General features: G+C 38.7%; 1 protein-coding gene across 1 annotated transcript in view; it reads right to left on the bottom strand.

Moving 5' to 3' along the window:
• Positions 1 to 21,711, bottom strand: part of LOC122801232 (mucin-like protein) — a 468,953-nt gene that overhangs the window by 22,816 nt on the left and 424,426 nt on the right. The window contains exons 26-28 of the mRNA XM_044070784.1: positions 14,760 to 14,906; positions 9,071 to 9,267; positions 6,783 to 6,963 (exon numbers count right to left, since the gene is read on the bottom strand). Coding sequence (XP_043926719.1) covers positions 6,783 to 6,963; positions 9,071 to 9,267; positions 14,760 to 14,906 — 525 coding nt within the window. The remainder of the gene's footprint in view (positions 1 to 6,782; positions 6,964 to 9,070; positions 9,268 to 14,759; positions 14,907 to 21,711) is intronic.

Below are 21,711 nucleotides of genomic sequence, written 5' to 3'. Positions count from 1 at the left end.
AAAGAGTTATAGAGAAAGATAATTAAAAAAAAAAAGAAGTTATGTACTTACCATAGCTTTCCATGTGAGTTGTTCTTATCGCCTTCATTCTTGCTGATGGGCTCGGAGCCAATCCTCAGATCCGAGTCAGCCAAATTGCAAAGCTTGAGGTCTCTAACAGCTCGAGGCTGAAACCCCATCCCACAATGCACCTCTACCTTCCCCAGATCTTGTTTGCTGCCAACTAGTGTTAAACCAACTTCAGATTTCAAGGAAACAACTAGTGATAGGAAACTCTTCAGAAGAACCAAAACCAAAGTAGAGCCTCTCGAACTTCTAGACATTGGATGGGGGTAGGTGGGGGGGGGGGTTGTAAGAATGAAGGTGAGAAGAACAACTCACATGGAACGTTATTGTAAGTACATAACTTCTTTATGTGAAGTTGTTCAATCTCGCCTTTGTTCTTACTGATGGGTAGCATCCCCAGCACCATAAACTTGGGTGGCTCACGGGAGTACCTGTCTAAGGACAGCAGACCCAAATGAAGCCCTGTCCCTTGAGGCCTTGTCTACCTTATAGTGAGATATGAGGGTATGTGGCTTAGACCATGTGGCAGCTGCACAGACAGAATCCATGGATAGTCTGGCCAAGAAGGCTATGGAGGTAGAAACAGCTCTGGTTGAATGAGCCTTGATTTTGTCATGTAAAGAAATGCCTCATGGTATATAAAAGATATGCAATCAGAAAGCCATTTAGATAAGGTAGATTTTGATATCGGTGCACTTTTTTGGAATCTGAGAAGGAGACAAACAACTGATAAGCTCTTCTATAGTCTTGTCCTGTCCAAATAGAAACAAAGTTGTCTATGGACATTGTTTGTGAAGCATATATTCCAACTGATTAGAGTGATTGGTAAAGAAAACAGGTGATTCGATTGCCTGATTAAGGGTGAATTGAGAACAAATTTTGGGTAAGAACAACGGGTTCGTCCTGAGGGAAACCCTGTCTTTGTGGAATATCAAGTATAGGTGCTTAACTGAAAGGGCTTGGAACTCAGAAATTCTGCGAGCTGATGTAATGGCCACCAAGAAAAAGGTCTTCCAAGAAAGATATTTCAGCTCACAAGAAGAAGCAAGTTCAAAGGGTAGAAGAATAATCTTGGATAGGACTAGATTCAAATTCCATGGAGCGGTAGGAGATCTAATCAGTGGTTTTAGGTGCATAGTACCCTGCAAAAAGGACTTTGCCAACTTGTTGGACATAATACCATTTCCAGATTCACCTATATGGAAATTAGATATAGCAGCCAGTTGGACAAGAATGGTTGCTGCTGCAGCTCCTTCGTTGAACAGCTTGGTCAGAAACTCTAAGATATCTGATATGGAGGGTAGAAAAGGGTTAATGTTATTCTGCTGAGCCCAGATGGAAAACCTTTTCCACTTACTGAGATAGAGTTTCCTGGTTGAAGACTTACGTGAGGACAAAAAAAAATTTTAGAACCTGGCTATTCTGGGAATTAGAGCAGCCAAGCTGTCAGTTTGATGGACTGAAGTGAAGGGTGAAGAGCTCCTAAAGAGTGGGTCAAAAGATCAGGTACTGGGTCCAGGATCCAAGGGTCTTCTACTAGGTGAGGCTTCAGAAAGGGGAAACAGATTTGATGAGGCCAATATGGGGCTATTAAGATAAGTGTCCTGCCCAGAAAACTGGATTTCTGCAAAACTTTAAGAATCAGGGGGAAGGGAGGGAAGGCATAAAGGAGTCCCGGAGGCCAATCGTGTATGAGCACATCCCTCGGGGACTGTCCCTGTTGAGGAATCAGGGCAAAGTAGTTGCTGCATTTGGTGTTCATGGGAGTCGCAAAGAGGTTGCAGCAAGGCCGGCCCCATCTGTGGAAATCATTTCTGCTATGTTGTTCTTGAGGGACCACTCATGAGGCAACAGAATTGCCCTGCTGAGTTTGTCTGCTATCACATTGGATTTCCCTGGGATGTGCATTGCTATCAGAGAGCACTGGGTGAACTCTGCCCATTTCCACACTCTTAGAGCCTCTCAACATAGGGGATAAGATCTGGTTCCACCCTGTTTGCTTATTGCAATTGTGCCCAGAGGAAGAGAGTCTTGAAAGGACTGCAATGCTAAGAGAACCACTCTCATCTCTAGGATGCTGATGTGCAATTGAGCCTTGTGAACCTGCCATGTACCTTGGGCTGTCCATCCCTGATAATGCCCCCCACATCCGATCAGGGAGACTTCCATGGTCACCATTGCAACTGGAACCGGAGGGACAAAGGGAGGTCCCATGGTCACTGACTCGGATGTTAGCCACCACCAAAGATCATCCTTGCAAGAGTTGGTTATCAGAACTGGGTGATTCATCACCAAGTCTGAAAAGTCCACTGTGTGAATAGCAGCCACTATAGAAAGCGCATGTGAGATCTCGCCAGGGTTATTGCAATGATTGCTGCTATCATGGTGCCCAACAGCTTGAGAATCTGTGATGCTGATGCTCTGTGTTTTGAAAGGAGATCTACAATTTGCTGTTGTAGGGCAAGCACTCTTTCTGAAGGAAGTTTTAAAGACATGTTGACTGTGTTTAAATCTGCTCTTATAAACACTTTATGCTGCAATGGCAATAAAGCAGACTTTTCTGAATTTATCACAATGCCCAGTTGAAAACAGAGATCTAAGGTAGTGTCCCTTGCCCAAATAAGCTGATGCCTGCTGGGAGCGGGGAGGAGCCAGACATCCAAATATGGAAACACCCGGATTCCTTGATGTCTCAAGTGAGCCATGACCACAGCCCTACATTTGGTGAACACTCTGGGGGATGTAGTGAGACCGAAGGGCAGGGCCCAAAACTGGAAATGACTGGATCCCAGCCTGAAGTGCAGGTGATCCCTGGATGGCCTGGCCATTTTGATATGGTAGTATGCATCCTGAAGATCTATTGAGCATATCCAATTGTCTTTCTTTAGGAACGGGAGTATAGACTGAAGCATGACCATCTGGAACTTTTTCTTTTCTACATACATGTTGAGTCTGCTGAGGTCAAAAATTGGTCTCCAGTCCCCTGTTTTCTTTGGCACTAAAAAGAATCATGAGTAAGTTCTGGATCCTTGCTGGTCTGCTGGAACTGGTTGGGTGACTTTTTTTCTAATAATTTTTAAACCTCGATTGTTGCAAAATCCTGTAGACTAGGTGGAACGTGCAAGATTCCTTTTGTTGGTTTGGGGTTGGTATGAAAGGGGATGAAATAACTTCCAGATATGACATTTTGTACCCATCTGTCTTTTGAAATTTTGAGCCAGGTGCCTAGGTACAAAGATAAACATTCCCACAACTGCCTCCAGAGCAGGACAGTCAGGCCTCCTTTCAGGAGCACTGGTAGGGCTTCCCAAGGAACTGATCCCTGTCAATCTGGATTTGTGGACCCCCTCTACCATGTGGGCATCATCTTCCATCATTGCCCCTCCTCTGCGCTGGGAGGAGGCATCACCTCATGAGTTCAAAAAGGCTCCTTGGGCTTTGCGGAACCAAATTTTTCCTCCCCATTGGCCTTTAGGGTAAGGTCTAGTAGGGGTGGAAAAATGGATTCCTATGGCAGATAGAGTCTTTCCATCTTGCTCACATCTGGTGAGGGTCTCTTTAACATTTAGTCCAAACAAAGAAGAACCATCAAAAGGGGCATTCACAAATGATGACTTGAAAGATTCCACAAAGGAACATAAGCACATCCAGGAATGCCTCTGCAGAGCAATTCCTGTACCTGCTGCCCTACTCATCCCATCAGTGGAGTAAGATATGAGGTGCATGGAAGAGTTAACGACAGAATTGAGGGTAGCAAGCTGAGATGTCACTTTGTCTTCCACTGAATCGGCTACTGCACCCTGGAGAGTATCTTCTAGCTCTTTCAGGAGATCTCTCTGAAGCCTTGTGAAATGGGTTAGATAGTTCAAGGACCGAAGAGCAAAGGTCGTAGAACTGAACATGTGCTTGCCGTATCTGTCCATGATCCCAGATTCCCTATTAGGAGGATGGACAGATGTAGAGGTCTCCAACATCTCTTTCTTCATGGCTGCTGCACCCACCATGGCATCAACAGGTATAGGTTTGGATAAGAAGGGCTTGTCATGAGGGGCTGAAATGTATTTGTTGGGCCTCCTAGGAACAGGCTCCATAGAATCTGATGACTCCCACGCCCTTCGAGACAAAAGATCCATCAACTCAATCGAAGGGTGGAGAAACTCAAGAGGTGATGGGTCGAGACCCAAAAGCCTTCAGGAACACTGATTCTCCCTCGGTAGGGTTAAGGGGCAGCCAGTCATCTCTCTGCTCAAGGATCTCTAGGATATCTGCAAAAGAGATATCCTCAGTGGGGGACTTTGGGGACCCTTCCGATTTCTCCAAATCAGTGTCAGATGTGATGGATTCCTGAAGGGAATCTAAATGTCTCCTCTTACATAACCTCTTCCAAGGGAAGAGCAGGGATCCCCCAATGGGACTTCCTGAGGCTCCGGGTCCCTACACTTATGCTGGGTCTGCAGTGACGGAGAAGAATTCGGCTCTTTCTAGGAGGAGGTGGCCATTTCAGAGGTTGTGGCTATCTGGGGGGACAAAACCCTCCTCATGGCATCAAAGGCACCATGGCTCCGATGCGAAGATGCACGTGGGTTCAAAGACAGAGGACTCCTTCAGCACCAAAACTGCCGGCTCCAAGCCAGAGGTGGGAGCCAAGCTCATTCGTGCCAAAGCCCCAAGGGGAAGAGTCAGAACCAACACATCAGTTTAATTCCCCTCCCTGGAGCCAACGGGAGAGTGTCGGCTCCCAGATTCCGCTGCCGGAGGACAGGACATCAGGGTTGTTGGTGCTGACAGGTCCAAAGGGAGTATCGGAACCGACGGTTCCACAAATGACTGAACAGCCTCCTCCAGCTCAGATGTCTCGATTCGAGTCAGAGGAGGAGCAGAAATTACAGGAGGTGACTTTGTTGGTTCCAAAGCTGCCTGAGTCGAAGCCGATAGAATTTTAGCTAGTGCTAGATTCTGTAACAGTCTCCGTACCACACAATCCACATCCAAATCTGAGTCTGGAAGCCTGAGAGGAAGTACAGAAGGAGCCAGTGAGCCCAGAATCGGAGATCTCAAGGTAGGAGATACCGGTTCCAAGACTGGGGACCAGCTCCTACCAACTACCTGTATAGTTGGTTTTGATGACAGTGGAGTCGATACAGGAACCTTCTTGGAAACCTTCGGAACTGAAGAGCCCTTCAGATCTGAACTCGCAGAAGAAGCCGAAGATGAAGGTTTTGGTTTTCCTGGAGCAGTATCCAAGTCTGACTGGAATGCAGACTTAATCAAGCCACGTTCTACCAACTTCCTTTTCCTTTCTGCCAAAATCCAAGCACTGAATCCATGGCAAATGGAACAAACCTCTTGGAGATGAACCTCTCCCAAACAGTAGACACAGGTGGAGCGGCCATCCATAATAGACATTTTTTTATTACATTTAGGGCACTTTTTAAACCCTGACATGGCCTTTTCAGACATTGTTGGTGGAAAAACAGAACTACAAAAATATATAAAACCTTATGCTGTATATATGTTATGATAATAGAGTACAATCCCAACAGCAATCTAATGTAATAGTAACAACAACTAGTGGAGGTTAACAGCAAAAACAAAATATGCCTAACTGGCTACAAGTATAAGTAAGGAAGCCTAACTCGGCTGTAGCTGCAAGAAACAGAAATAAGCCTAACTGGCTACAGGGAAACAATTGAAAGAGAGCCTAACTTGGCTATAAGCCTAACCAGCTACAGAGAAACTGACAAAAGCCTAACTCGGCTTAAGGGATAGGGCAAATTAAGCCTACCGGCTATGAACTGAGGAAACCAACAGGGCCAAATGCCCAAAAACGAGAACACAAGTTCTTATATTATTAAACTATTATTCAACTATTAGATTGAACCCAAGATGGATAGTCTATCCTTACTAACTCTTGAAAATCGAACCAACAGGAATTTTTAGTAAATGTCCAAGAAAAAAGAAGAAACTTATCTCTCAAAAACGTCCCGAGCTGTAGAAAATGCACAATCTGTTGCAGTGGCAAACTAGATCTGGGGAAGGTAGAGGTGCACTGTGGGATGAGGTTTCAGACTCGAGCTGTTAGAGACCTCGAGCTTTGCAATTTGGCTCAAACCCATCAGTAAGAATGAAGGTGAGATTGAACAACTTCACATGATTATACTTACCCAGAGTTAGCAGACGAATGCTCGATCTGTTTAGCGGCAAACAAGATCTGGGGTGGTTCTAGTGCATGCTGGGATAGGGACTTTAGCCATGAGCTGGCAGAGAGCCTCGAGCTTGTAAATAAGGCTGAGACAGATCCAAGGATTGGAGCTGAACCCAACCTAGTAAGAATGAAGGTGAGATAGGACAATATCACATTACTTACCTCAAGTTTATAACAGACTCTCAAACATTAGTTGTGTAGAGTCCAACTAATGTAAATTAATTTCATAACAAAATCAGGCTTATGATGCTCTATCATTTATTTAGCCTTGCAATAATGAAAGAAGCATGTTAGGACCACTGAACTGATGGTGATATAGATTTTGTAGTTTATAGAATTGAAATGAATTTTGTTTAGACTACTAAATATATGTGATAGCAACAACTGCTATTTTTTACTTATCATAACCAAAATGTAAACATTTTTAAACTTCAGATTGTTTTTAACTTTAATCAGAACTGGCTGATTACTACTGTTTTCATCAGGAGAAATGTAAAACAGCCATGCTTACCATGACATTTAGTGCCATCTCCAGATAACCCTGTTGGGCAGGGACCACAGGTGTATCCTGTTTGTGGTGCCTTATTATCTTGACAAGTATTATTGAGATAGCATTGATTTTTTATGCATGCATCATAATCATCTGCGCAGTACTGTCCAGTGTAAGCTTCAGAGCAGTTACATGCAGCAATCTGTGTGGAGAATAAATCATATATTGAACATTTCTGAGACAATCACTTTTCATGTGATACACTATCAGCACTTGAGTTTAAGTGTCTTAGACCAGGTCATTAATAGCATACATAAATGTCTTCTCAGTTTTCAGTAATAATGCTTAAATGTATTACAGTTATTACAAATTGTTTATACTGCATATGGTACATCACTAAAGTGACACTAGTCGTGTCAAGCAGCATAGATAAAAGTAACTCCAATTTAGATAAAAGTAACTCTTATTTAGACGTTTCTTCAGACTATGATAAACAAGGGATCACACTGAAGTTTATAAGAAGCAAAACTTATTCAGTATTTCTGCATATAGAATGCTAGTGAGTGATAATACTTGTAATATAAAACTATAAATTAATGCATTATTATCATATAATAAGATATAACTACTGAAACAAGAGACTTGTCTCACTAATCTGTGGTATGTGAAATGCAGGGATATTGTACCATACATGCCTTACTGTCTTCACTTTCATAGGTTCATAAGTATGTACTCAGCTAACAACCACTGGGGCCTATATGGAACCCTTAAGTGGAAGATGAAACATTTATAAGCTGGGGCCTGGTAAATGAACCATTTGCAGGCTGCATGAATCCATTAGACATAGATTTCAAACCAGGGATGAATTTCCTCTTTTCCATCCAGTTGTCCAAGTTACACTTGAATTGGGTTAGGGGAGATCTCTGCTTCACATGAATGGGGAGCCTGTTCCAAAGAAAGAGTAGTCTCTGGGATGCATATCAGTCTCTCCAGCAGGTCCTATTTATATCACATGCAATGTTTAAGTCTCCAGAATGGATACTTTTTGTGCTGTTTGTTTTGCAAATATGCAGGAGATCCATCAGAGTGGGGCCCTACAATGCCTTGTATGCCAGTCATAGATCTGCCACCATAGCCTGTAGGAGAATGAACACAGGGACAGGGCTCTGAGGTGGTCTGCATAGGTTATATTATTTAGACCATATATTCTTTTCATGAGGAACCTCTGTGGATTCTCCATTTGTTAGATGTCCCTGGTTAGGTACATACCAAAGGGGCCATTGTACTCAATAGTAAGTCTCATACATACTGAATACAGTGGAACAATTACTTCCCTGGACCTAGATGCCATACATATTGTTTATACGTTACAACACAGAATGATTTCCTCACTGGTGTAGACACATGATGCACAAAGGCTATATTAGTGTTGATGTGTGTCCCAAAGTCCCATCTCATCTTTTTATTTATATTTGCCACATGCTGTAGTGTAAAGTGATTAAGCTGCTATCATGAACATTAACTCTCTCTTTTGGCTTTTCCCGGTTAGGGGTCGCCACAGTGGAACTCCGGCCCGCTAATGACTGACAGTTGATTTTTACGTGCCAAGTTGCCAGCCCTGATGCACAACCTTCAACGAAGGTACGCCCATTCACGCATGTCTCCACACAGAAGACGCTCTAGCTGAGAATCGAACAGGACAACATCTTACTGTGAGGCGACAATGCTACTGCAGCATCACCACAGCGATTCTATTATGAACATTAACTAATGATAAATAAAAGGCAATAAAAATGTTTTTATGTTAATGTTACCAACATACAAAAACTGCTCCGTAGTTATACAGTTTATTTTTATTTCTGCATCAGCATCTGTTAAGCTTTCTTGTGATTATGGTTATTCCTGTATAACTGTAATACAGTACTAGAAACAGACAAAATGTTTCAATAAAAATATCAATCTGATGGGATCTTTCCCATTGTAAGGAATCATGAAATATCAAGACTTTTAAATGAGATTACAAATTTCCATGAGGTCACTCATACATTAATATGCAAATGCAGTAGCTGCATTCTGAGTTGATTATTTATTTCTAATATTTGGTTTGTCATCTACCAAACAGCAGCCAAATGTTGCAGTATAAGGCTAAATTTAAATGATTGGTAAAAATTTACATTTGACAAAAGCAAATATCTTGGAAACAAACAACATTCAACTGGACTATTAGTAACATGGACTTTGAAAGAAGAAACTGCTTTTTTCAGTTTCCATGCTTAAAATAGTTTTCATAACTCATTCTCATAGCTTACCGTGAATGTTGCATTTGAGTTTGCATTGTCACTGGATGCCAAACTGCTTGTACTAAAGACACACGTGGCATTATTACTGCAGTTACACAGGACCAGCTGCAATGCTAATTCGGAGTAGGCACCCTTAGAATCTCTTGCTTTTATGGATGCTAAAATAGAGTCTGAACTGTTGGGATACCAAACTAATTTTCCATTTTCTAAAGGGGAAACAAAACAATAGGAAATAGCCATTATTTATGGAACCAATCTGCATTTTTCTACTGTCAACACATTCAACAGCAAATTGTCATAGTTTGCATACAGCCAGACATAAATCGGATTCCTAAGCATATTCAGAGTATTGATAAATGATTTCAAACTATGTGATTAGACTTTATTTGCATAACATTAACTGTAAGTTTAATTATCTACAATGAATATTTCTGCACATTTACAGGTAGAAAATGTTTATTAGATCTCAATCGAAAAAACTAAATGTAATGTTACTGGCTGCCATGTCAAATATAATAAATGTCTGTAGCATTTCAAAACTTATGGCACAACTCATATATAATATGTTAAGTACTACAAAGTCACTGTGATCATTCATTGTTTAATTTGGTAAGATTCACAAACTGCTATAGCTAACTAGTTCCACATCCTAAACAACAATAAAAAAACAAAAAAGTGCCAGCAGGCAGGTACTTTTAATGCAATGTATTTAGCACTATTGTCCAAAATAACAAGGACCCCTTCAACATACCAACACACTTGTATGAAAGTAATTATATACCTATTATCCAATCATGTGACTCAGAACATGCACATTCAACTGATAATTTATAAATGCATATATACAAAAATACTAATAAAATCTGATTGCAAGCTATACCAGTTGACACTTCTTTTTCTTATCTTATTCAGTCTCAAAGCCTTGTTTATCTGCCTGTAATTTCTCTCCTTTTCTTTTCTTTTCTTAACTCTGTTTTTAAAATCTCTCTCTCTCTCTCTTAGATATTTCAATTTAAAGAAAAATTCACTAAGATAACAATTTCTAACAAAATGTTCAGGATGTTAATTCAAATTTTTGTTTTATATATTTATATATATATATATATATATATATATATATATATATATATATATATATATATATATATATTTATAAATATTGAATTTAGAATACTGAAACATTTTGAAATTTATTTTTTTGATATAATAATATTGTCTCGAAGGAAAGTGGTAAATTCAAAAACATGAAGTAACTGAATGACTGAGATTTTTTGAATTTGCGGTTGGTGTGTGTGTGAATGACAAGATTTGAGTTTGGGTATGCTGTGTATTATGTGTGTGTAGGGCTTTAGTGTATTGTGTTCATGTGTGTTTTTTGATGTGATGTGTGCAGTGTGTGTGTACAAATGTGTGGAGAGCGAGTTACTTAGTATATATAAGGGGGGTGTGGGGTTTGGCCCCTTATCTCTCTTTAGTAGAACAATATATTATTTGAGTGGGGGAAATTATACACATACTGTTGTGTGCTGTATTCAGAAAAAAATTGTCAATTTTGAATTGCATTGTAGGGCTTCTCGTTCGGTGTGTGTGTTTGGCTTTTGTATTTTTGAAATACCTGAATTCAGGATGTTAGTATTTCAATTACATAGTGAACCGACATATATATATATATATATATATATATAAACCACCCTCATATTTTGGTTTAAAAACTCCTTGTGGTTCCCCATGTAAAATATACTATGCATATACAATGCTATGTAAACTATAAATTTGGTTTCACAAGTAATATGCTCTGTAATTTAAGTAGTTTGGTCAATGTCAATTAATTGAACATGTTTTCCTTATAAAATAAATCAAAAAGCTTTACACTGACCACAGCTAATTTATTCTTCAGTTTTCATCAATCTCTGTAGTGTATAATCATTTTTGCAAAAGGTTTTTAATAGTGTTATCTTTCTTATATACACTTCAGGTTTATCACCTATAATCTTAAATGAATTCAAATTTGCCCCTAATACTTTTCCAATTATCTGATTATAAATCATAAGTACCCCTAATATTTATGGACATTCAAAAAAATTATCTATTCCATACACTTTTGCTGTTATTAATAGTAGGTAAACCATGAAGTAGTACAGGGATATTATCTTGATCTTTTATAACTAATTTCTGCTGCATTCCCTTTAAAATATCTGATTTATACTCCTATGTGAAAATCAAAATATGTTAAATTCTACTTCTCTAAAAAATCATTACTGGCAATTATTTTTGAAAACCTAATAAACTATCCCTTTGGAATATTTTTCTTTGTAAAATAAAAGTGATTACTAGTATAATTTAAATAGTTGTTAACAGATATCTATTTCCAGTGATTATTTTTAACACCCCCAGAACTTATACCCATTTTTACCTTAACATCCTCAAAAATTGTATTTCCTGTCCTAAGTCACCTAATATGAATACCAAAAAAGGAGTTGTGTTATTCATTAGCTGTAAAACTCAACAATCTTTATAGAACCAGTCCATTTAGAATAAAAATCTACACAATGAATGAGTAGTTTAATATGTTTGTGGAGTGAGACAGATGGCAATATTTTAATTCTTAGCACCCCATAACTACGTTTGCATATGAAGGGTCCATTGTTATGCCCATAAAAACACCTCTAAACTTGTAATAGTTCAGATTAAATAAAAGAAAAATTATTCTTAGGTAAAATGTCAACAGAATACAATTGGTATTAATACTAATATTATACCAATTTGTTTTATTGCATCAGATATTGTCAAAAATAATCAATTCCTTCCAAGTTAGGAATATATGTGAATAAAGATTTTATATCCCAACTAAGCATGTGAGTCTCAGTTCCTTTACAATTATAATACTTTAGCTTATTCAGAAAATCCTAAGAATTTTTCCCATGAGCTTTATTTGCATACAATAAACTGTAGGTTTAATTATCTACAATATTTATTTCTGTACTCATATAGGTAGAAAGTGTCTATTAAAGTTCAAGGAAACGTCAAATACAATGTTATTGCTATGTGCAGTGTAATAAATGTTTGGAGTACTCCTGGCACATCAGATCCAAAATCTGTTAGAGATGACAAAGTCTCTGCAATTATTTGGTTGCTAATTTGATACTGACCTGATATGACCAAAAATGAATGCTAAATAGGAGGATCTTACTTATTACACATAGAAAACATATCCTTTAATATATAATTTAATATGACATTGAACTTTTTGTGTCAGTTCATTCTGAAATTATAATAAAATAATAATTCCTCTGATGAAAATAGTCACATACCTTTTTTTCAAAATGGTTGGGATAAAAAGCATTTTAATAAGTTAAACTTCAACAATCTTTAGTCAAGGATCAGACGTGTATATACAGCATTTACGTGAGTCACAGTTCCACAGCATTAGTATGAAAACTTAGTTGCTCATGAAAACTTAGTTGATCAAGTGTCAGAAAGAATAGTTAGAAGTAAAACTAAGAAGCAGATATATAGCCCTTGTTCAGTTTGGTAGCCATTTCAGCCTTTGAATGGATATTCAGGGTAAATCAATAAATTTGAAGATGTTGTTTTCAATGGTCTGAAGTAATCTAGTGTGCATATTCTATTCAGGGGATTAGAATGTTGATGGCGATGGCTCACTGCGCTTCTGGTGTAAGAAGATTCAAAGATGAATAGGTCAGTTGAAGTTGTAAAACACTTGAGGTGGTGACATCCGTATCACTTTGAAAATAAAGGATCTTATCTAACAGAATTCCTAGATAGTTTTATTCTTTAGAAAAAAAGCTGCAGAAGTACCATAGCCAGTAGCATAGCTAGAGTGGGGCACAGCAGGCAGCTGCCTCTGGTGCAAGGTGTTAAGGGGTGCAAATGTGAGATGCTGAGTGACTGCTGGTCCAGTACCAGAATTCAGTTCTGAATGCCAGTACAGAAATGAATTTTCATACTGCTTTTCTGAAGACAGCAGGACTGAAGTTCCTGAACACTTCTTGTGTGGTGTAAGTTGTAGCAAGCTGCTTGATACAGTTTTAAAAGCTGAGAGAGCTAGATTGGAATAGACCTCTTGTTTTGCTTCCTTCTCAGCTTGCAGTAGAGGAACACCAGGTTGGACAATGGCACAGGGAACTAAATAAACCAGGACAGCTCTGACCATAGCAATCCATGGTACTTAGTCTGGGTACACTGGTGAGCCTTTTGTATGTTCCAAAGAGCATCACTGTAAATAAGCAGTAATGGCTTTGAATAATGTATTAGACTTTGGTCAAAGGTCCATAAACTGATCATTGCATATGCACTGCTCAGTAGCTGACACAGAATATCTTGAAATCAAAATATTTCTGTGATTTTTTTTTTTTTTATTCATAAGCACTTGTGTACCTTTGTTGCTTATCCAGGCAGTAGTTTCCTTTAATTATTTATATATTTAGAAATCTATGGTGTTAGGAATATTTGCTGATATAAACAAAGGAAAGACATTTGAAGTTTCATATAACTAATAACTCCAATGCCAATATTTTCCTTCTTTCATTACACCAAGTTATTGTTGACAAAGGAAATGAGACTTAGATCAATTACTTTTTTTAAAGTTTTGTTTGCAGATGATTGCCTTTTTAAGCGCAACCTGGATAACTGGATGGGAAATACAAAATACATCCTTCGGATTCCTCCCGTATCCCTGCTGGACAAGGGCATTGGGTGCTGATTTGTTTATGCATGGGCTAAACTCTTGGCCAGGCTTATAAGGGCCTCAGGGCCAATAGCCTAGTAACTTCCTATGATCCTATGTTAGCCTCTAACCTCAAGAGATGTTCTTCAACATGCACACAAGTTGATTGTGAAATGGATAAGATGAAAATCAGCACCTCCAAATCAGGGGTCATTGTTCTTTTCTAGAATAGAGTGTATTGCCTACCAAGTGAGAAGGACTTAGGTGGATAAGTTTTAAGTATCTTGGAGTCTTGCTCAGGTAAGAAAGTAGAGGGGGTTGGAACATTTACCAGCAGATGGGTGCAATGCTGGCAATAATCCAAGTGTGGTGAAGTGAAAGAACTGAGCCAAAGGATGAAGTTCTTGATTTACAGGTCAGACTATGCTCCAGTCCTCACCAGTCATCGATAGCTTTGTGTAATGAGCTAGATGATGAGATTACAAATAAATGTAGCAGGTGTGAGGTCCCTTCCCAGGATGTCTAGGGTCACTCTGGAAGACAGTTAGAAGCTCAGCAATCTGGGAGGTGCATGTAGTACATCCAATGCTACTCTGCTAGTCTTTGTTGAGAGGAGTCAGTTGAGGTAGTTTGTGCATGTTGTGGAGATACCCACTTGAACATCCAATGGAAGGTGTACAAGAGATTGCTCATTGGAAGACATACTGGGGCAAACCCAAACACAGATGGATTACATCTATCAGTTCTGGTGGGAATTCCTACTAGGGTTAGTGAAATGGTCTGCCACTCTGCCCTGGCCAGCTTGCTACCACAGCAATCCTCACTCAGAAGTTATTTAAAATCAGGTTGTAGAAATGGAATAATCTTCATGGTAACATAGTTTACCATAAACGTTCCAACAATACAACAGCATATCTTCTTTTGCTGAACAAGTATGTTACTCACAGTTTTAAATAATAATCTCCAAAGAAAAGAAGAAATTAATAAATTGAAAATAAACAAATGGCATACCTGTAATTTGTATGTCATCTGAAGTACTGTTTAATGAAAAGACCACTGTGTCATTTTCTGGATCACCTGCAGTATACACAACTGATACCAGTTTGTTTAGGACTGCTTCAATCTTAGATGGTCCTGTTATATTTGGAGGAAAATTTGCTGAAAATACAAATATATATATATACATAGTAAATATGGTTCTACAAGCTGCATCTCAATAAATTGTGACAAATGATTACTGTACATATTGTACTGTTGTTAGAAAGATGTGCCATGGAACATTCTTAGCTGAACTAAGATATAAACTATGTGGTTGCTTCACAGGGATAATTAACATAATGATTATTGAAACAATAATCCTACTGCACTTTTCAGCATTAAATTGACACATTTTATATAACTTCCTATGTCCTCCATGACATCTGGATAATATCCCACTGGTGCCACCAAATAATGTAACGTCGCCCATTATACTGGGTCAGTAACTAAGGAGCTTCAGTCCTCACTACTGACTCCAATGTGATACTTTTACTTAAACAGGAGTATTATTTCACAATCTTCCCCTAAGAGCACAAAAGGAACACATTCTATAACCTGAAACTGGACTGTATACTTCTGTCCACCTCTAATGTAACTTCTTATTACACACTTCAAAGCATTGTGTCCCAGTCTAAGACCTCTAATACACTCACATTATAAAATAAATTAAATCTCACACATCCAAACACTTCTGGGAGAGATTTCCAGCTGTGTCTCTTCCCAAAATAATATAGTAACACACTACCAGTAACCAGAGTGTCTATGTGCCCTGTTAAAGAGTTGTCCAATTATTAAAATTACACAGTTTAACAAATGATAACAAGTGACCTAAAGCAGTCTGGCTTTCGGAGTGGCCCAGTAAGTTATCAAAGGAGGTATAAGCACTCTCAAATTAATAAAGAAAGCACTGATTGACCAGACACAATGTAAGTTAATACAAATATTTAATAATGAGCATAGTGATTAAGAATATAAACAGTAATTTCCAATAAAAAAACAGAACTCAATCACCAGGAAAATTAAATCAATACTGAAAGAAAGAAATCCAACATTTAGAAAAATGCAAATGGATTAGTTATAATTTTCCTATCTGACTAAAGAACACTGTCCCTGATCTAAACTAAATTATTGCAACAGAGCAAAGGCAGGCTTACAATTATTGGCGAATCCTTTTAGGTATCCACTGCACAGTACAACTATAAACACCTGACAACTTTAACTAGCAACTATAACTGACTGTTAACTGACAACAACTGACTTCAGCAGGCTCTTTTATAAACTAGTTTAACTGTCACAACTGTTCCAATTCTAATTTTCATTTCATATTTTTAAAATCAGTCAGCGGTTTATTAAAGTTCCTTCCTGTCTTTCAGCCTCTGACAGTAACACATAACAACTGTCAACATTCCGATGACATCATCTGCAGATCTGCTGATTCTGAGACAGAATGCATTTAGAATCTTCTTCACAAATATGCACAGTTAGAGATGTAAAGGAGCACTTTTCAAGTCTTTAAAATATTCTGTACAAACAGATTAGAAATCAACATGTAAGAACTTATTTACAATATCATAGCAAGTCATGTTGCTATATTATACATAGGTTAATCGGAAATGTATGTACAAAAGCTTAGCTAGAATGCTAACACAAATGACAGTGTCTAATGTCTTCATTTATCCTCTACACATAAGATCAATATGTGGAAATACCAAATGTTTATTTAATACCATGAGCTGACCACTATCCAGTTATGTAGTAGTCAATTCAGGTGTAGCAGTGCATAGATATGTGATCCTATATTTTGTAAAATACCACACTATAAAAGCATAAGAGTTTCTGTAGCAGTTCACAGCTACATGATCCTATATGTTGTAAGACAGTGTACTATAAAAGCATAAGAGCTGCTGTAGCAGTGCACAGATATGTGATCTTGTGGTGCTGTGGTAGTGTTGTCACCTCACAATAAGACGTTGTCCTGTTTGATTCTCAGCGAGAGCGTCTTCTGTGTGGAGACATGCGTGAATGGGCGTACCTTCATTGAAGGTTGTGCGTCAGAGCTGGCAACTCGGTATGTAAAAATCTACTGCCAATCATTAGTGGACTGGAGCTCCACTGTGGCGACCCCTAACCGGGAAAAGCCAAAAGACACAACAACATGTGTTATAAGATACCACACTATAAAAGTATGAGCTATTGTAGCCGTGCATCGATACATGATTGTATGTGTTGTAAGAAAGTGTACTATAAAACCATAAGAGTTGTTATAGCAATGCACAGACATGATCCTATGTGTTATAAGGCACTATAAAAGCATAAGAGCTGCTGTAGCGGTGTATGGATATGTGATCCTATATGTTGTTATACAGTGCACTATAAAACTATAAGAGTTGCCATAACAGTGCACTGACATGTGATCCTATATGTTGTAAGACAGCACAGTATAAAAGCATAAGAGTTGCTGTAGCAGTGCATGGATACGTGATCCTATGTGTTGTAAAATAGCACATTATGAATACAAAGAGTTGCTGTAGCACTGCACAGATAATGTGATACTATGTGTTGTAAAATAGCACACAATAAAAGCTTAAGAGTTGCATAAGGTGGCAAATCCAAAATAATTACAATTATAATGTGACTGTCTGCTTATGTGAAATTTGGGGGCTGTTTGAAGCCTGGAGGCCATCAGTTCTTGATTCTTGGCATAATGATGCAAGAGTCAGTAATGCATGAATTCATGGCAAATTGCTGAATGCATTTCAGTTAATTGTATTAATAAGAAATTTACTTTTTAGTTAATTATAAAATAAATGTGAACTGAGAAAACTCACCAATGTTCCCTGTCTTATAATATATACTCCAGCTTGTTGTTTAATATGAGGTACTTGTGAGTATACACTGGTTTGTGATTAATGCATCTGTCACTGAATGCATTGCAGATTAATTGCTGAATGCGTTAATGAATCAGAAGACTTCCAGCTGGCAATATCTTAGATAATCAGAATTATGCAAGTCAAAAAACCCTGAAGAATATTCTATTTGGTTTTAACTTTAAGGCTTTGGGACACACCCATGAGTGATGATTATTTATGAGGTATCAATATAAAATAAAGGAAACCACAAAATGAAAAAGTGGGATTGTCAGGGAGATGAAGAAAGTAGACAGAAGTACAAGGAGATGAGGTGGATGGTGAAGAAAGAGGTGACAAAACCTGAGATTAAGGCATATGGTAAGTTGTATGAAAGTTTGGACACGAAGGAGGGAGAAAAGGACCTGTACCAGTTAGCTAGACAGAGGGACCAAGCTGGGACAGATGTGCAGCAGATTAGGGTGATAAAGGATAATGAGGGAAATGTACTCACATGTGAGGAGAGTGTGTTGAGCAGATGGAAAAAGTACTTTGAGGGGCTGATGAATGAAGACAATGAGAGAGAGACAGACAAGGTTGGATGATGTGGGGATTGTGAATCATGAAGTGCAACGGAGTAGCAAGGAGGAAGTAAGGACAGCTATGAAGAGGATGAGGAAAGGAAAGGCTGTTGGTCCAGATGACATACCTGTGGAAGCATGGAGATGTTTAGGAGAGATGGCCGTGGGCTTTTTATCAAGATTGTTTAACAGAATTTTGGAAAGTGAGAGGATGCCTGAGGAGTAGAGAAGAAGTGTATTCGTACCAGTTTTTAACTCTTTCACTCTAATGGAGCTCAGGAAGTTTGCACTGTAACATCCAATGGGTGGAGCCTAAGCCTTTTCACAGAATCAATTATGTCCTCACATTTCAAACAGCTGTTCATATCTCTGGAACCACAAGGATTATGAAAGTATAAATGGCAAACTATTCAACACAAACTATTTTTATAGTGGTAGTATAGTATAGTGATAGTATTTTTTTAGGTTCTAAGTCTTAAACTGTATTTTATAAATCACATTAAACACAGTAACTATTACATTTGTAATATTTTGTAAACAACTTACAATTGCTCAGCAAATACTCAGATTATACAAATACTGCCAGCAGCATTTTATTAATGTATTTGAGTGCATTAATGAGGCTAGGAAGTTCTGTCTGTGCCACTTGGTTGTTGAGATACTTAGAAAAATGTGAAAATTATATCTATATAAATTAATATAATAAAAATAGCAGTTAATATCTATTTACCTGCACTAGACAGATGTCAAATATTAATGCAGTTGAGATTGCTATTGTGTAAGCTTTAAGATGAAATATTGTATATCGCATGCTTTTGGAATTATTGATGCAAATATGAATAAGCAATATTTGATGCCTACAGGCGTCAGTAGGAGTTAATTGCAGATGTACCCAGAGGTGTCACTCTGATGTAATGAGTTAAGAATAAGGGTGATGTGCACAGCTGTAGTAACTACAAAGGGATAAAACTGATCAGCCATAGCATGAAGTTATGGGAAGAGTAGTGGAAGCTAGGTTAAAAAGGGAGTTGAGGATTAGTGAGCAGTAGTATGGTTTCATGCCAGGAAAGAGCACTACAGATGTGATGTTTGCCCTGGGAGTGCTGATGGAGAAGTATAGAGAAGGCCAGAAGGAGTTGCATTGTGTCTTTGTGGACTTAGTGAAAGCCTATGACAGGGTGCCTAGAGAGGATTTGTGGTATTGTATGAGGAAGTAGGGAGTGGCAGAGAAGTATGTTAGAGTGGTACAGGACATGTATGGGGGCAGTGTGACAGTGGTGAGGTCTGTGGTAGGAGTGATGGATGTGTTCAAGGTGGAGATGGGATTACATAAAGGATCAGCTCTGAACCCTTTCTTATTTGAAATGCTGATGGACAGGTTGACAGATGAGATCAGACAGGAGTCCCCTTGGACTATGATGTTTGTGGATTACATTGTGATTGTAGTGAGACTAGGGAACAGGTAGATGAGACCCTGCAGAAGGTGGAGATATGCTCTAGAGAGGAGAGGAATGAAGTTCATCAGGACTAAGACAGAATATATGTGTGTGAATGAGAGGGAGAACAGAGGAATGGTGAGGATTCAGGGGGTAGAGCTGGCAAAGATGGATGAGTTTAAATACTTGGGATCTACAGCTCAGAGTAATGGTGAGTGTGGAAAAGAGGTGAAGAAGAGAGTTCAGGTAGGGTGAAGTTGATGGAGAAGAGTGTCAGGAGTGATTTGTGACAGACGGGTACCAGTAAGAGTGAAAGAGAAGGTCTACAAGATGGTAGTGAGACCAGCTATTTTATATGGGTTGGAGACGGTGGCACTGACAAAAAGACAGAAATGAGAGCTGGAGGTTACAGAGTTAAGGATGTTAATATTTGCTTTGGGTGTGACAAGGATGGACAGGATTAGAAATTAATATATTAGAGGGTCAGCTCAGGTTGTATGGTTTGGAGATTGCATTGGTTTGGACATGCGCTGAGGAGGGATGCTGGGTATATTGGGAAAAGGATGCTAAGGATGGAGCTGTCAGGTAAGAGGAAAATAGGAAGGCCTAAGATAAGGTTTATGGATGTGGTAAGAGAGGACATGCAGGTGGTTGGTGTGACAGAACAAGATGCAGAGGACAGAAAGAAATGGAAACAAATGATCCATTGTGGCGACCCCAATGGGAGCAGCCAAAAGAAAAAGAAGAAGAAGATTTGGTAAACAGACCACTTAAATTTTCAGGACATATACAACAAAACAGTATAAGTGTTTAATGTTAGAGAACAGATGTAAAGAGTAGTAGCATAAAAAGAAATAACATGATGGGGATACAGTGCAATGTTTGAAGCCCAAAACTATTAATACAAAAAGCTTGAGACTAAACATTTTCCCCATCCAGTCTCTTTGACTGATACTCATAGTCATTGTGTAAGCTGTGCAAGGTAAGTACAGGCTGTGTTGCATACCTTGGAAGACCATTCTTTTTCATAGATCACCTTGTATAAAACTGCCACTCTGTACTATATGCAGCAAAGTTCAGAGTGTCACATACTAATTTGATAATCTGTTGGGTAATAAATATATATATATATATATATATATATATATATATATATATATATATATACACACATATATATAGCCTGCAGTAAAGAGTGCAAGACATTGATCATGCAGAAGAGTAACAAAACTTTGACCAGCAGAGCATCCTGCTGTAGAACAGCCATCAGTTACCTGGCCAAGTAATGAGGTTCCTGTTTAGAAGATGGTAGCTTGCAGGATCAATCACTTAAAGATGCATTATCTAAAGAAGGGAGAGCAGAACTCTTTGATCTGAATAATGTGCAGTAGGTAATCACAGCAGTTGTAGGTGAAGACATCTCATGCACAGCAATTGCATCCAGCTTTCACTTCCTTCAACTCTGTATGCCTAGTTAGCCAGTTAGTTTAATGAAGGGGACATGTTAACCTCTACAGTTGGTAGCTTTCGGGGGATATTTTGTCTGGTACTGGCTATAGTACTCCAGGGGCTACCTTTACAATGCACAATCCTGATTTGATTAAACAAAAGATTTGGTGAAGTGACTATGTCAATGTATTTAATCTGCATTATACTGAGGCCATTCAGGAGTTAAGGACTTAGCAGTCACTTTGGCTGCCATAGGTAAGAAGCAACTGGGCAAATTCGAATTGCAGAACTGGGATAAGTGGATTGTGGGATTCATCTACTATATGACTGTGATTGTTAAGAAAGACCCCCAACAGGCTATGACTCTTTTGGCATATGCTTTAACCCTTCAAGAAGCCCACCAGTTCAGGTGTGACTTCACTTGGCTCTGTTATGGCCAGATGTTCCTGAAGTTAAAAGCAATAAATACTTTCCTGAAGTGGGAAGAGCATCATATTGCCATGTGGTTGGGACTTTTGCATTCTTGGATGACCATAGGGCAGATTGACGTTTTGCTGGGCCTTCAGCAGTGCTATGTAGGCTTGGCCAGTTTGACAGTTTGCTCATGTCTGCT

Source organism: Protopterus annectens, chromosome 4.part1, assembly GCF_019279795.1.
Source record: "Protopterus annectens isolate FY-2018-M chromosome 4.part1, PAN1.0, whole genome shotgun sequence".
NCBI classification, from domain to species: Eukaryota; Metazoa; Chordata; order Ceratodontiformes; family Protopteridae; genus Protopterus; species Protopterus annectens.
The sequence above is the reverse complement of the archived record's forward strand: the minus strand, read 5'-3'. Positions and strand labels throughout refer to the sequence as shown.